The following is a 16,648-nucleotide window of genomic DNA, read 5'->3' on the forward strand; positions in this document are numbered from 1 at the left end:
AGCAGGGCCCTATCGGACGGTTTTAAAGAAGCTGTGCCAATGATTCCACACCAGTCAATAATTCGATTATTCCTTTGCCTGTGTTTCACATCTGCATTAATTTGTATGAACTGTGGCTTGGTAGTTCTTACCCAACCTCAGGGTTAATGTACTCCTAGTGCTGGTCCCAAGCCTAGATAAATGGGAGAATTGCACATCTAAATCCACCCGATCTGGCAGCTAGTTGGGAAATAGGTAAGCAGCTGCCACCAGGTTTTAGTTCTTGTTTAACCTTTCTGACAGAAAAAAAGACAAAAAGAAAAGCTACTGAGGAGGAATTAACATGAGGCACATATATATTTCAAAGTATTATTGTTATTAAAGCTCAGGACATTTACATACTTAATCACAATTTCTTCAGCTTAAAACAACACAAAGTGATAAGTGTTATCTGCAGAGATAATCCGATTACTTTTTTCAAGTAATGAGTAAAGTAAGGGATTACTATTGCAAAAAAGGTAATTCGATTACCGTTACTTTCCCGTAAGCACGCTGCGATACTGCATTACTAAAACCGTGATTTTTTTGCGAGAGTGTCTCATTTCAATGACGTAAGCGAGTGCGACGTTCGTGACAACAGCTGTGTGCAGATCAACAATGGATAATATATCGAGTGCGGCGAGAGTATGAGCGTGCAGCGTTTAAAGCGTGGAAGTACTGACCTTACTTTGAGTTTAATTCCGTAAAAAGTGACAAAAACATTAGCGTCCATCGTGCGTGGGAAGATAACTTCTTTTTACAGCGAAAAAACCCCCCTAAACTTCCAAGCAAGCACCGAGTGCGCTACCACGGGAATGTGAAATTCACAGAGAAACTCGTGGATTCTTCCACTGACATAAAGGCTGCGACACACCTGCACCAGGGCAAACATCCGCCTGCCCCACTCCTTACTCAACTCCTGCTCAACAGATAAAAAATAGAGCAACAGGACCGCTGAGTCTTTGATGTTATTTATTTTCTGCTGTGTTTTACTTACTTCTATTTGAAAGAGTGAGTGTAAACACAAAAAAACTATTTTATTTTATGTGCTGGAATGTGCAGAAAATAGGTTTAAATGTTAAACAAATTTCTTCCAGTCAGAGAATGTTGCACATAATTTAATTTTTGCTTGATGCATAAAGTTAAAATATTAAAACTAATAAAACAAGTTTTAAAAAGAGACTTCTTCATTTGATTACATTTTAGTAGAATCGGGCTGAAGGATCTATCGCTTTATTACCTATTCAGGTTCTAAATCATGTTTTTAAAAAGTAACTAAGAAACTAAGTAACTAATTACTTACTAAAGTAACAGGATTACTTTTGGGGGGAAGTAATCACTAATTAGTTACTGATTACTTTTTTCAAGTAACTTGACTAACACTGGTTATCTGCTGTTTTAACCAGCAGATAACAGTTTATAATTTGGGGAAGTAATCTGACTCATGCACCCACAAATATTTCTTAGGTTTAATGTTAACTGATAAATCTCTCAGTAAGTTAAATAGGCCTGTTCCTGGAAACAAAATAAACTGTCGATGGTCATGGCAATAGAGGCACATGAGCCGGGAACAATGGGGCCTTTGGCAGGATGCTGCTTTCCTGAGTGTCCTGCCTGTACTTGGTGGTGAGGGGTTTTGGATAAAAAGGCCCCTATTGTCTTGCTCATCCTTCTTCTGAGCTTTAGCAATGAAAGGATGCTTCTGGATGCCTGCCCAGCGTGCGTTACTATAAATTCTAAACACACTTTCTTCTTTACCCACATGGACAGGTAGGTGCAAGTCTTTTATTGTCCTTTGACTGTAGTGCTGTGGATTATGCTGAACATTAGTTTTAAAGCTTAAAAATTAATTTATGCATCAGTAGACGGGAAATCAGTGAGTGCCTCCCATTGATCCCCTCAGAATAAGTCAATTCTTTTTTTCTTTTTTGTACTTTATAGCTTTTTTGGCTTCATTAAATAGGAGACAGGAAAAAAGACACGCTGTGGAAGAGAGCCAAAGATGAATAATAACTACTGATAACCAGACTTTGGCAAAGTGGTGACACATCTGAATAACTTGCAGTTATGCATAATTGTTTGAACTGATGATCTGGGATTCTGCAGTTTTTTTTAGAAAATGCTTCAAGTGACCTTTTCAACTTGTGCACAACAAGTTCTCCTTCTTACGTCTTTGCTGAGTTCATTGTGTCCCATTGTTCTGAGTATTAGTCAATCGAGTGAATGTTATCAAATTAACCATTACCAAGAGAAAAAACATCCGCTGGCCTTCTCAAGTTAAAAGACGTTGTAGAAAATTAGTTCCTTCACCTATTGTGAAGGATCAGGTGATAAGTTGGGGCCTGATAATTCAAAATCTTGTATGTGAGGAGAAGGGCTTCAAGCTTCTATTGGGCAGTAACCTTCATGATAGTTCTCCAGTTTTCTTGAAGGATTTTAAAAGCTCTTCTTTGGGTGTCGGCTGTTTTTTGTTCTATCCTCTGGCAAGATGATTGTACACTTCTTAAATAATAATACTGATAATGTTTTGGGGAGGTCAGTCCATGACTGATAGTTTTCCATTGTGTGTTTTTCTGTCCTCGTATGCTTTACTGGATTGGTAGTGTTTGAGATCATTGTGATGCTGAAAAATTAAGCTGTTGTCAGTTAAATGCTTACATACATGGTGGATCAAAATCTGACGGTATCTTTTTGGGCTCATAATTCCATCATTTTTTTTACAAGATCCCCAACACCACCGTAGTTTTGTCTCCACTTTACGGTAACATATTTGAGTCACTGTTGCCAGCGTCATACCGTGACACCGTGTTATGGTAAGTTACCGTTCTTCAGGATGATACTGTTGCTGTTGTGCTATAATAGTCTTGGAAAAATTATGCACTGTAGCCTCTTTTACGGTGATAGTGACGCCAGTGAGATACCGTTATGCCTTTTGTCGTCAAAAGGCAAAGTAACATCATACTGTGGTTAAGAAATTGATACACTACCGTTTATTCACGCTATGTGACTGTTACCATGCTTCAAGGTGCAATATATTTACTTTGGCTGAAATGGAACCAAAGACTGAACTATATTTTACCAATGACTGTAGACACTGCTGTTGTACTTCTCTGCTGGCCTCTTCTTTACACTGATTTTCAATACTGAAATGGTCTCACTTCCACCAAGATCATTTCTTTTTGAGGTGTCAGTGAACAACTGATGGACCGACTGCAGGGCTAGCTGCATCTCTCAGGTCCTGTGTCAGAGCTTTTAAAGACATTACTTTCGGATACTCTTCATCTGCTGTAGTTTTCTAGGCCTGCCACTTGTTCTTTTGTCCTCCACACATCCAATTTCCTCTGATTTTTAGGAACACACTATGAAAAGTACTGAGATGTGACAAGTTTGCACATTGGGAATCACTTGTTGATGGAAAAATACTATTTTATACCAGGTGAATTACCTTATCTTTTTTTATATTTGATATATTCAACAAAAGAAATGGGATAAAAATATGTGTTTTGCAAGAGGCTACTAATAACAAAGTGCCTAAAGATACAACTTAAAAGGGAGTCTCTTTACATTTTCTGTTTATGTGTAGACACAACACCGTTCATCCCTGCTTCAGGTATCTTTTTATGCTTGAAGGCTTCATTGGTGAGTGTTACATGGCTTTAATGACCCCAGAAAGTTTGGCTCCTTAGAAGTAAAATATGAAGATGATGAGAGAGATGAGATAGCCTTTATTTGTCAACTGCAGTTGCCCACAATCGAGATGACAGACCTTGCCAACCGTACATACAATACACACACATCACATTGGGGAGACGGGTCACGGGAAAAAAAAACATTGAAATGTGTAACACAAAAGGATAATCTAGGAATGCACAGATATCAACACACCATAACACAATAAAACACAGACAAGCAACATGGGAGAATATTCCAGTGTGTACAGCTGGATCTGGGACCGCTGCAATCTTCAATCGCGCCTCCAGCTGGTGCGCTGTCCATGGGAGGTAAGCATGGGAGGAGGCGTTAGATTCGGGGGAGGGTTGGTGATAGTATCAGTATCACTGTACATGTTTCGTGCGTGTGTGTGTGTGTGTAGGTGGCCTTGATGGAGGGACAAAGAGTTCTGACAACAATCTGTTATAATGGGAAGAATTTTTTGTTCCAGTCCGCTTCGACCCTGGCAGGTCTTCAGCTGGCGCCAGTGGGATAGCCACATGAGTAAAGATGGTGAATGTTTGAGTTAGTGCGAACAACTGCATCCAATTTTTATAGTTGGTCTAATGTCCGTCACTGGTCACCAATTCTCTCAATTCCCTTAATTCCTGTTCTTCTTCTCCAAGATCTTATCCATATTGTGTTCATTAACACAGTCTTACTCACAGCCTTGCCCATCGTCTATCATGTCGGCCAGCTTTATGGGATTTTGAACAGCTGTAGCCGCTTCTTGTTCTTCGACAAGCCAAGTCCGAGCCAGCTCCAATCAGCCAGAACTCTGTTATCGTGGTTCCGAATTGGTAGATGTCATTCAATGTCCTCCACCAAGAGTGTCGCCAGACACACGACGCAACTGACCATCGAATATCCAGCAGCAACCGTCCCCGCAGGACAATCGGGCACTCCCAAACCCAGGAGGGTGTGAATTTTGTTATGGGACCAGTTGATCAAATCCATAATTCTTTAGGTATTAGACAACAAAGACTGAGAAACTATTTGAGGGTTAGAGTTAGACGAGACTAGACGAAGACATAGAAGCAGCAGCAGGGAAGATAAGGGAGGGAGAGGGTGAAAGATGCGTCCGAATCCTCGGAGAGCCAAAGAGAGAAATGAGACATGACTCAAAACCTTTTCACAGTACTGTTACTTCAATATTTTGTGCTATATTGCAGTTCCTACTTTTCTTAAACAGAAAAACTGAACAACAAGAAAAAAACAATAGTGCAGAAATGTGGGGAGTTTCTCAGGGAAGCAATGTGTGAAAGCCTGAAAAAGCACGCAGTCATGCCTAACAACCTCGCTTGCTCTACTCTAAATCTAAATGTTGATTGCTAGGCAGTCTCTGCAGGGATTTCCGTCTGAAGTTTTTGTGCCATGTTAACATAGACTGTGATAGAAAATAATAACATCAATTTCAACTGTTCTGCACTCCTTGGTATATAATCTGATGCATTAAATGCCTTAAAATATTCTTCCAGAGCCCTCCGTAAAAGATTTAGTCGTTAACTCTGGAACAGGTTATTTTTATTGTTTGCACACGCTTTCAAAGTTCTTAGAGAAACAGGGCTGCTAGTATTCCACCTAATCAAAGCCTAAATAGGTCAGTCACCTGTTTGCCTTAGGTTGTGCAACAGTCAAACACCTTTTAAATGTCTGTTAAGAGTTCAGCAGGAGTCAAACTTGGTGTGTTTTAAATGAGTACATGCTTGCCATCTAGTGGCTAATAATGGCAATGCCAGAAGGATAAAATGAACAAGTTTTAACACATGTAGTTGTTCAAATCTAAAAAAATATGAATACTACTGTACACTTAACATGCATTCAGTGGTATAATGAATAGCTGCATGAATAGTTGCATATTTACTTGGTAACAATCACAGTGACCTTGAAGGTTAATATTCTCCGGAGTAGATTAACTTTTCTTATCACAAGATTAAGACTTTAATTGTTATATGTGTTAAGTACTATAGTACTATACAATGTAACCATAGGTGGAGTTATGATCCTGATTGTATTAATTTACAACATTAGAAGATTAAAGTTTTTTTTAAAAAGTATCTTGCTGTTATCTGAGGATGTCCTGCAGCGTTGCTATCAGTGTCTGGAGTTCACTCAGTTAGAGAAAGGCAACGGCACTAAGATGCCCAGAAGAAGGAAGGAGCTGCCTTAACATACCCCTGATAGTGCAAATGAACCCTGACTAGGTCTGCTGCTCCTTTGAGCTTGCCCCAGCTCATTCCCTGACATAGACATTTAAGACAAGATAACGTCAAAGATCAAGGCCTCACAGCTCTGCAAGCAAAGCACTGTTATTTCAATTCTTTCTTTTTGATGGCTAGTTGTGAGTTGGATTGTATTGCTCTGATGGAAAACCTAATCAGAAAGTCATCATATGAATAACGGTGGTCAAGTTACACAGTGAATGTCGTTATGTTTATACATTGAATTTTACAATATTAGTCAAAGTTTTTATGTTGCTACCATTTTTTTATAAAATGTTGGTTTAAAATGGAGCACTGTAACAAAAAATAATTTCCCCCAGGGATCAATAAAGTATTCTGATTCTGATTCTGATTCTGATTAAAATTCGGTTATCTTTCAGAATTTAACACTGAAACTCTGTATTAGGTTATAGCTTACAAACAGACCTATGAGCTCATGCCCATGGAGGAGGTATCTGTCAATACTTCCTCAACAGTATCGGTCAGAATAAACACACATGATCACCTAATCAGTTGTTACACAAATCAAGGTTAAGTTCAAGGTCATATTTCACAAGAATCTCTGCTCCTCCCAGGGCACTGGCCAGATTTTTGTGAAACCTGCACTCAGTAATCTCCCAGTGTGTTTTCATCCAAACTGTGCCTGAGATAAAGGTCAAGGTCAAGGTCATTTTATGGATACTAACCTGTGAACTGTGAGGGATTGTGAACTGGATAACCTACGATTTCATTTCTTTTCTTGTTTAAGACGGCAAATTTTCTTCTGCTTTCCAAACTTTTCAGCTGCTTTGTTTTCTTCTATAGGGCTCTATAGCTCTTTTGGTTAATAAAGATTACTCTGTGTTAAGATGTGTTACTCACTTTCAAATTTAACTAGACAACTGGTTCCATGCAAATATTTTTATTTAAACTCAAATCAAATTACATATCTGAGAAGATTTAACTAAAAACATTGCATAATTCATCCGTGTCACATTCACCACAGCCATACAGTCAGTTCTACAGGTGAGAATAGTTCAATATTGTAAACTACCTAATGAGACAACTACTAATGAGTTAATTTTTAACTGGCAATGAAGGCTGGCCTGATATAGCTCTGAAGTTTACATAATAATAATGTTTTAATCTTCCCCCTATAGATCAATGGGAGTGTGGATATATTATCTCTGTTAGTAATAGAGCTCTTTAAAATCCCTGTGACTGCCAGATTTGCTGCAGTGTTGCATGCTATTTGTCATATTTATCTTTAAGTGAATATGGACGTGCATTAAGACGAGAGCTTTTACCTGCATATCGGACTCTTAATGTTTTATTTTCTCTGTTCATTTAACACATTCAAAAATAATAACCAAGTCGACACTTTAATATTGAAACTAAACAAATATGAACTTTCACTTCCTTTGTCAGCGTAATGTAATGCACACTCAATACGAGTTGCTTTGCTCATGTGTGGGGGACGCAGAGCCCTGTCTGAGGGAAGTTGTTGGCATCCTCCTCAAGGCTTTTCATGCAGTCGCTTCAGTGGAGTCCAGCCTTAGTGAAACTGGCACGGGACGCACTCACCCCGGGGGTAGGAGATGCTCAGCTGAGAAACTGGGAGAAAAATGAACAAATGCGATGGGACTGCCACCACTCTCAGGCTGCCTGTGGGACAGCCCTTCACAGCCTGGTAAGAGTAGTTTAATGATAGTGGTAGCAGAGGATCAGAGAGGAGGAGTCCAAGAGCCAAGTTGCATGTTTTTGCTCGGGTGTCTTGTGTCACTCTTTTCTCCCAGAGGGTGGGACACATCCAAGTCACATGGTGGAGCTCGATCTGTTACATAAACACAGACCTTCACAGCCCCCAGTCTACTCGCATCAACTTTGTTCAGTAAATACATGCGGATAAACCTGTTGTGATGTCATCAGCGGCGTCCAAGGACAGTTGTTGAGATGTTCGCTCCTCCATGCTGCATCATTCAGCAGTCACTAGTCCACAAAACTTAAAAGCTTGCAGTGACCTCTTAAGACGTAACCGTCTGCAACTCAAAACTTACATTTATTTGGTTGGAATACTGATGCATGAAGTATAAGTATACAGTATACATGAACCAGGGGCTATGAAAATGGTTATGAAATGGTTTATATAGTGAGTATTCAATTCAGTGTATTTTTAAAACCTTTTTTTAATCTGGTAAATTCATGAGACATTCCAGTGTCTTTCTCTTTATTTTAAGTGATCTGTTTAACATATAACAATAAATATAACCTTAATGAATATTAAACACCCTCTTTTGGCTGTTACATGTGGCCAGTCCTTGTAACAACAGCAAAGTCAAACAATGTCTTACAGGGGAATACTGTAATATTTTCCTGGCTCAGGGCAGTCCAATCAATACTTATCAACATGAACTTCAGTTTCCCAAAGCTAGAACAGTCTGACTTGTCCAAGGACACAATGACTGTGTATCCAAAGCTAAACAGCCAATGGGTTGACTCTATGGGTTGTTTTTATTCAGTAACTTTGTGCATCTCATGCATTTAAATGCACGCAAAAGCTGAGTTTTTATTGTTTGTCACTGCCACTATCAATTTTCATATCATGTCAATTTTTTCTTAATCTTCTGCTGTAAAACCAGTAATCCTGCAAACAGTTATTTATAAATAAAATGAAAAAGGTAATACTCAGGCATATATTTTTGATTACATAAGGTGTTTTAGTAGATAATGGTTCTAATATCTTGACTGAATACATCTGCATATTAATCTCTTCTAATATTCTGAGTGCTTCCTTTGCTCAGAATGTTATGATACCAGAGTGATAAATGCAGTTCACATCAACAGTGAGCAATTTATACAACTGTTGAGGAACATAAACTCTAACTGACTTCAATTTCAAGTCACACAAATGTTCACTTCTTAGCTATCTTCACTGGACCATCTGCGTCTTCTGGATGATGGAAGGACTTTAGAGGGAGAGCAGTGCGTTACAACTTAAAAGCACGTGCTTAATGGTCCCTTAGGGAAAGCACATGTCCAAACGCCAAATGCTCAAGCCATTCCAGAAGCATCCCCTATCTTCTTTTCCTCACTGCTGCACCAGTGGTGCTTGCTACACCGCATCTCCTCAGTCAAATGGAGAGGCGAGCCTTGAAGGCGAGGCCTCTGGAGGAAGGCTCCTACAGGCCCAGATGGCTAGCACTCAAAGATTTATTAAGACCACAAATGACTCAAAAAGAATGAGATTTTAATGCAGACTTCTTTTTTACTGCTATTGTTTTAATCTGGGCATTTATTTTTGTTGGCTTCCTGCGCTCATAATATTGCAACAGTGTTTAAAGACACTGGAGATCAAGAATTTTGCATCATTTCTGAGTTGAAACTGTGATTTGATTGATGGTGGACTTGCTGATGTTGTTGAACGTTATTCTCTGCTTTATAGCTGTACACAGATCATAATTAAAGAGTTATTGGGGATCTGGTGAAAGTAACTTTATAATAATATGGCCAACGTGACAATGACCAGGCACATTTCATTAATGCAAGCCAGACACTAACCAGTTTATCTGTCTTCTATTAAAAGTAGTCGAGTTTAAATCTCTTCCAAAACTTGATGGAAGAATTCTTACTTCTAATCTTCCATGAATCACTTCATCATCTGTATTTTGGTGTTTCATTTCTGAAGCAATTAATGTAATGCACGTGTATGTGTGTGAGATTTCTGTTCATATAGCACAAGTCTTTTTATCATGATAAAATAAAGGCCATTACGTCTCTTTAGTAACAATGTATGCCGCTGCACTTCACAGACCAAGGTGAAAGCTTTAAGTATAAACACCAAGTTGGGAAAAGACGTGTAGCCGCAGCAATGACTGCGACCTGTCCACTGCTTCTATCTGGCCATTTGCCTGGACAGAAGATCTAAATATTATGACACTTGATATAACTGAGCATACCTGCTGGTTACATTCTAGCGGATCTGTATTGAGGCAAGGTGGCTTATATCTCAGTGACACTGCTGTCCTTACACTTACTGGCCTCCCCAAAGTTGTTTTTTCATGACCGTCACCCACTGTAAACTGTTATGTAATTGATAATAGAGAGGTTGCCTGTCTGCATTTATTTTGTTGATATGCTTGTATGTGACAGAAAGAGTGGGATAGAGGAAAATGTAGTGATGTCTTAAATGATCTTTTGAGAGAACTAAAAGTGTTTATCAGTCATTAAAATATAAAGGTGCTAGAAGCTGAGGTGCTTATTGTATGTTGTCGGAAACAGAACGTGATAAAGACGATGACAAAGTGAGAAAAAGTAGAGAAAGAGAGAGAGAGCGATACTTCCATCATCTGTGTTACAAATGTTGCACACGAGCGTTGGGGGGAGGTTGACTGTGTTGAGATTAACGTCCTCCCTCAGCTGGGTGTTCGTTTCAATCTGCAGTACCATATCCTCAAGTCTGAACCCTTGGATGAGGGTCAGTTGCCAGAGGAGGATTTTTTCTTCTCTGCCTCTCTGTTTTTTTTATACTTCCTTTTTGGGCAGGAGGCTGGTGTAATAGAAACCAGACACAGGCTAGAATGTGAGGCATTCACAGCGGCGAGACTTCACTTCTTAACAGAGTGGAAAAACGGGATGAAAAGAAATTCCAGTTCAACAGGTTTAGTCATTTTTCTTATTTTTTTGTGATTCTGGAAGTGATCAGTAAGACGGAGAAGGCCAGGACATTAGGATGGAAGTGGTATTCCATGGATCAGACTGTGGAGGGGATATCTAGAGAGGGCAAAGGAGACCTTCAGGATGGGGGAAACATGTGCAACTTTTCCAGGTGAGTTGTTTCTAGCCGACTTTCTTCTCTAGTCTAAACCAACTAGATATTTTAGTATTTTTTCAACTACAGACTTGCATCATGGCAGCATGGATGTGTTTGCGTGGACGTGTTTCAGAAAAAAAAAACCTTGCTGAAAGACATTTTGACACTACTGCAGCAGTCTTTCAAATATCAAACACTCTGACATATGCAAAGCAACTAAATGGAAAAATGTGTAGCAGTTGTTTTATATTGTACAGTGCAAAAAATATGTCCCAATCCAAGAGGAAGCTCGTCACTAAAAATATTTTACGATACTACTCTAATTTAGCCAGAGTTCCCATTCATAATATGGTTTTATGTAAAACATTATTGTCAAGATGCATAAACCACACATTTTAAATATTTTGTGTAATGTCCTATATAACTACCTCTAACTGCTTCACTAAATACCTCCCTGTTATTTACACAATAAACAGATTCTGGGACATTTGACAAAAAACATGGCAGCTCTTCCTCTTTTTAATGATTTGGAAAAATATTACAGCATTAAATTAAATTAAATTAAATATCCAACCTTAATTTTTACATGTAATTAATAAGAATAGTTACTCTACTACTAATGTAGGCCAATTTATATTAATCCTAAAAAATAACCTAAGAAAATCTATCAGGTTCTACAGACATTTAAAGCTCAAGGGGCTCATTGGGCTGAAATTGCTGCAGCTCTGCAATACAAACAAAACTGCACAAAACTTATATAAAATTTTCTAAAACGGTTTTCAAAACACATCAGCAGCGAGTGTAAATGTATAGGAGTTGTTATACGAATAAGGTTGATGTTAAGCTACACAGCAAATTCATTGCATCCTACATGAAACAGCCCTTCTGTCATGCCATCCTGGGGCAGAAGTGAACTGCCCACCATAGGTGCCATCTGCCTCCATGACGCCGTAGCCCTCCCCAGCGTCAGCAGTGCTGGATCTGCAGGGGAGGCCTCGTGGCAGAGCAACAAGCCTCTCCTGTTCTCTCAGATGGCAGCAGAGATGGCACATCACACGCCAGGGAATGCAGTGTTGCATTCATGAGATCACCGTGAACCATGAATGAAGGGACAGAAGTACTACGCTGTTTCCCTCCATTACAGTTGCCTCACTGAGTCAGTTGTGATGCAGGCTATGAGAAGAGTATGACACTGTGAGATCTCATTTCTGTGTAGGATCATTGGCGTGGAGTTTTAAAACAAAGCTTGCAGTATGTTTCTGAAGAGGCGTTCTTTGGTTTCCGAACTGGCTCGAGTTCTTTTCTTGTAGCAATCGGTTTTGTTCTGTCTAATCAAATGATTGATGGCGCGTTTGTTTGTTTGGCTGATGGAATGCTTTCTTTTTGTCTTTTAATCTTCCCTGAGCTATTTTGTACTATTTCAACCATGTCAAAAACTATTCCAGGATGTCCTAATGACTTTACCCTATGCATCAACACAAGCCTTTGTTTATTTGTGGCTGTGCAATCACTTGAAAAGAGAAATAGCCTTTACAAAAAGAAGTAGCCAAGTGAGCTGGTCACAGGTCCACACTGTATGTTTCGGCAAGTATGCTTGCAAAGTGACTGTTTAAGTCTGAGATAGCAACAAAATCAGTGAAACACCTTCATTATAAAATTAAAATTAATTTGCAATAATTGCCTTTCTCTTGAAAAATGACGCCACACTTTTCAGCAAAAACTTCACTAACAGAAAATATTTTAAGACTATAATTTGGTCTTAAGTTTAAGGAAACTCAGATGCTTTGCTGTTCAGGGACTGTAAATTACTTCTGGGTTTGTTTTCTTGTCATCGTCTTCCTGGGATCTAAAAAGCTGCGGGTTTTTTTTAATAATATTTTGGTATATTTTTGGTAATTGTATCTTTATACAGAGTAAAAAAAAATTAATTTAATTGTCACTTAAAACCATTTTAGTTAGAGAACACCACACAATGAATACAATGGGTTGATTAGTCAAAGACTCGAGTTCATTACAGTTCTAAATGACAGTTTGCTAAAATGTAAAATGTTCACATCATCAGTCCAAAACATCTCTTGAATAGTTCCTTACTTACATTTAATTATTACTTATCTTGTTTTCTTTTTAACAGATTCTAGTTGAAAAGCTTCTTAGAGCAACATGAGCTGGAGCTTTCTCACTCGCCTCCTGGAAGAGATCCACAACCACTCCACCTTCGTGGGGAAAGTGTGGCTGACTGTGCTCATCATCTTTCGCATTGTGCTCACAGCAGTCGGAGGTGAGTCCATCTACTCGGACGAGCAGACCAAGTTCACCTGCAACACCAAGCAACCAGGCTGTGACAACGTATGCTATGACGCATTCGCTCCCCTCTCGCATGTTCGCTTCTGGGTCTTCCAGATCATCATGATCTCCACTCCCTCTGTCATGTACATGGGTTATGCCATCCACAAGATTGCCCGAAGTTCAGAGGAGGAGCGCAGGAAGCAGCAAAGACTTCGCAAAAAGCCACCTCCTCACTTGAGATGGAGAGAGAGCCACCATCTGCAGGAAGTCTTAGAGGAGGAGGAAGATGACGATGCGGAGCCAATGATCTATGAGGATACACTGGAGGTGCAGGAGGCCAAACCTGAACCAGTAAGCAGTACTAGCAAAGACCCACCAAAATACGATGGCCGCAGAAAAATAATGCAAGAAGGCCTGATGAGAATCTATGTCCTCCAACTCATGTCAAGAGCTATTTTTGAAATTGCTTTCCTTGCTGGACAGTACCTCCTTTATGGTTTTCGAGTTAATCCTTCGTATGTATGCAACAGGGTGCCCTGCCCACACAGAGTGGACTGTTTCATCTCCAGGCCCACAGAAAAAACAATCTTCCTCCTAATTATGTATGTGGTAAGCTGTCTTTGTCTCGTGCTAAATGTCTGTGAGATGCTTCACTTGGGGATTGGCACTTTTCGGGATACTCTTCGCATGAAGAGGAACCGTGGCCAGCGGATGTCATACGGCTACCCATTCTCCCGTAACATCCCAGCGTCCCCTCCAGGGTACAATCTTGTGATGAAGACAGAAAAGCCTAGCAGGATCCCCAACAGCCTCATCACACATGAGCAGAATATGGCCAATGTGGCCCAGGAGCAGCAGTGCACCAGCCCAGATGAGAATATCCCCTCTGATCTTGCAAGTCTGCACCGGCATCTACGGGTTGCACAAGAGCAGCTTGATATGGCTTTTCAAACCTACCAAACCAAAAACAACCAACAAACCTCCAGAACCAGTAGTCCTGTGTCGGGAGGCACTATGGCTGAGCAGAATCGAGTTAATACAGTCCAAGAGAAACAAGGAGCAAGACCCAAGTCAGCCACAGAGAAGGCTGCATCCATTGTAAAAAATGGGAAGACTTCTGTCTGGATCTAGTGATAAATTTCCTTTAGTAGATAACAGTGAAAACTATCAAGTCCCCAGAATTTCAAAGTGACCCAGGTGGAGGATGTGTTTGTGTGAGATACAACTTTGGACGATAACAAGTGAAATTTCAGTCTCACTATTTTAAAGAAGTACAAAGTAGGAAGACAATTTGGGGGAATAGAAAATAAACACGAAGGAATTATTAACTCCAGTATCATAAATCTTCTTTGTTACGGTAGCGTGTCATATTGTTCTTGCAATAGATTTTGGTTATAGGCTAACAAATGCTTGCTCAGTTTATTCATCTACTTCCAATTAAAATGTCAAAGCATAAACAGACTGCTTCAAGCGAATTACCATGACTGATTTGAAGAAATTTTACTTTGAAAGGACACAAGTGGATCTAAACCTGAAAATGCAGTCTAAGACACTGTACACATGCACAATGGCTCATTCTGAAGAATGATGAATGTTATTATTATTAGAAAGATGCATGTTTAAAATTAGAAGTATTTCTGGATGTAGTATGGATGAGTGTCCCCTCAAGAAAATTAAATGTAAAATTATATACATATAACTGTTTGACACTGAAAGCTTTAAATCTTTTTAGTGTCATCGCCAATCAATGTGTCCCAAAGCCTTGCAGTGTCACATTTGAACAGAAAGAGGTAAGTAAATAGAAAATAGACTAAATACTGATTTTATGCAATCTGAAGCAGATGATGCATGCTTTGCAGCTGGGAACATACAGCATAGACATAGGCTATAGTACAAATCCTGTCCTTAGCTATTCAATAAGCTCCTAAGTCTTGGCATGTTAAATGAGATTATTACCTTTTTTCTGTTTCTATAATTGCTTTCATAATAATGGTTAATCCTGCCTTCGCTGTTTTCATACAACAAAGTGCCTCAAACCTTAAAAGACTGTTCAAGTATTTTATTTATGAAACAAAGATAAACTTGTTTGAAACCTCAGATTTCTGTCTTTACAGCAGCACTCTGCTTTTGTCACTCTGTGCTAATAAAGAAAGTGTTTCTAAAAGTGCAAACGCTTTAAAGTTGTTTTTTTTATTGAAGTCTGACTAAAAATTAGAGCATTGAAGAAAGTTAGGATGTTACTGCAGGTCCTTCTCAATCACTTCTGACCATCTGCTGGTTGAGCCTTATCTTAAAATGGGGTCATACCTTTGCTGTCATTGCACCAGGACTTTGGAATTTCTCCCAAGTGACCTCAGACAAGCATCGACTCTGAACCTTTTTAAACCTAAGCTGAAGAGATACCTTTTTTGTTTGTTTGTTTAGCTTTTAGATATTCTTACTTAAGTAAATAAATGAGTATATTCACTTACTTACTGACATAGTTTCATTTCTATTTGTGCTCATATTAATCTGGGCAAACTGCATTCAAATAAAATAAAGGCTATTTCTCCTTTTTATGTAATCAATGCCAAACCTTAAGCTCTACAGACTGTGCATATGCATCTATTAAGGTACATATAGGAAATTTTCAGACTATCTCTCATTCCATTTGCCCAAATAATATTAGTTGCCCTACATTTAATTATTTTAATCTGTTGTCTTATAAAATCACAGCTAATGAAAGATCAACATCACAATGTGGGAGCTGGTTACTCCGCTGACTTACAGATTCACAGCACCACGATAGTATTAAAACAAGAACATTCACAGAGCGTTACTCCCCCTGAAGGCCAAGGCCTAGACCACAGGTGTCGAACTCCAGGCCTTGAGGGCCGGTGTCCTGCAGGTTTTTAGATGTGTCCTTGATCCAACACAGGTGATTTAAATGGCTAAATTACCTCCTCAACATGTCTTGAAGTTCTCCAGAGGCTGGTAATGAACTGATCACTTGATTCAGGTGTGTTGACCCAGAGTGAGATCTAAAACCTGCAGGACACCGGCCCTCGAGGCCTGGAGTTCAACACCCCTGGCCTAGACTAAAACTTTGATGTTTTTATTACAAACTGGTATCAGCCTGTTATGGTGTCATTCTACAGAGGGTTGTACAGCTCTCTCCATGCCCTTTCATATGCTATATTACTCAATATGGTTTCTTTACATTTTATTTTCAAAGTCGATTTTGACCTTGAGCACTATCTGTCATATATTTAGCCAACCTAGGTACTCATGTCCCTCAAGGCCTTTGTGAAGTTTGAAGATTGTAATAAAAAAAATGTGTGTAATACAAAGTTTTTACTGATTATTTTTACATTTGGTGAGACGTTTGACAAAATTAAATCAGCTCGAGCTGTTCTTGTTGTCTACCTATCACTCAAAATTTGAAAATGATATCATTACTGAGGAATATGCAAAAAACTCGCAAACAAGCAACTTTAATAACTTTGATTTTTGCTGCTTTGCTGTTCTGTGTGTCGTTTTTATGTTTTACAATCTGATAACTATTTATAAAGGGATAGTAGGAGAGCTTTTATTCTATCAATAAGCGTCCCATACCTCACGAGAAAACGACGGGAACAAATAT

General features: G+C 39.1%; 1 protein-coding gene across 2 annotated transcripts; it reads left to right on the plus strand.

Annotated features, from left to right (window-relative positions):
- Positions 1-1,636: 1,636 nt before the first annotated feature.
- gjc2 (gap junction protein gamma 2) lies at positions 1,637-15,197 on the plus strand. Of its 2 annotated transcripts, XM_026150580.2 has the most exons (3): positions 1,637-1,788; positions 10,626-10,755; positions 12,872-15,197. In XM_026150580.2, the coding sequence occupies exon 3, from the start codon at positions 12,901-12,903 to the stop codon at positions 14,155-14,157; it is 1,257 nt and encodes a 418-aa protein (XP_026006365.1). In that variant the 5' UTR covers positions 1,637-1,788; positions 10,626-10,755; positions 12,872-12,900; the 3' UTR covers positions 14,158-15,197. The 2 variants fall into 2 exon arrangements, with proteins under 2 accessions (XP_026006365.1, XP_026006364.1); XM_026150579.2 differs by lacking the exon at positions 1,637-1,788 and having other exon boundaries at positions 9,785-10,755.
- The last annotated feature ends 1,451 nt before the right edge of the window (positions 15,198-16,648 follow it).

Source organism: Astatotilapia calliptera, chromosome 18 (genome assembly GCF_964374335.1).
Source record: "Astatotilapia calliptera chromosome 18, fAstCal68.1, whole genome shotgun sequence".
Taxonomy (NCBI): Eukaryota; Metazoa; Chordata; class Actinopteri; order Cichliformes; family Cichlidae; genus Astatotilapia; species Astatotilapia calliptera.

Bases quoted from the DNA above. Each gene is read 5' to 3' on its own strand.
- gjc2 (XM_026150580.2), top strand. From the start codon at position 12,901: ATGAGCTGGAGCTTTCTCACTCGCCTCCTGGAAGAGATCCACAACCAC.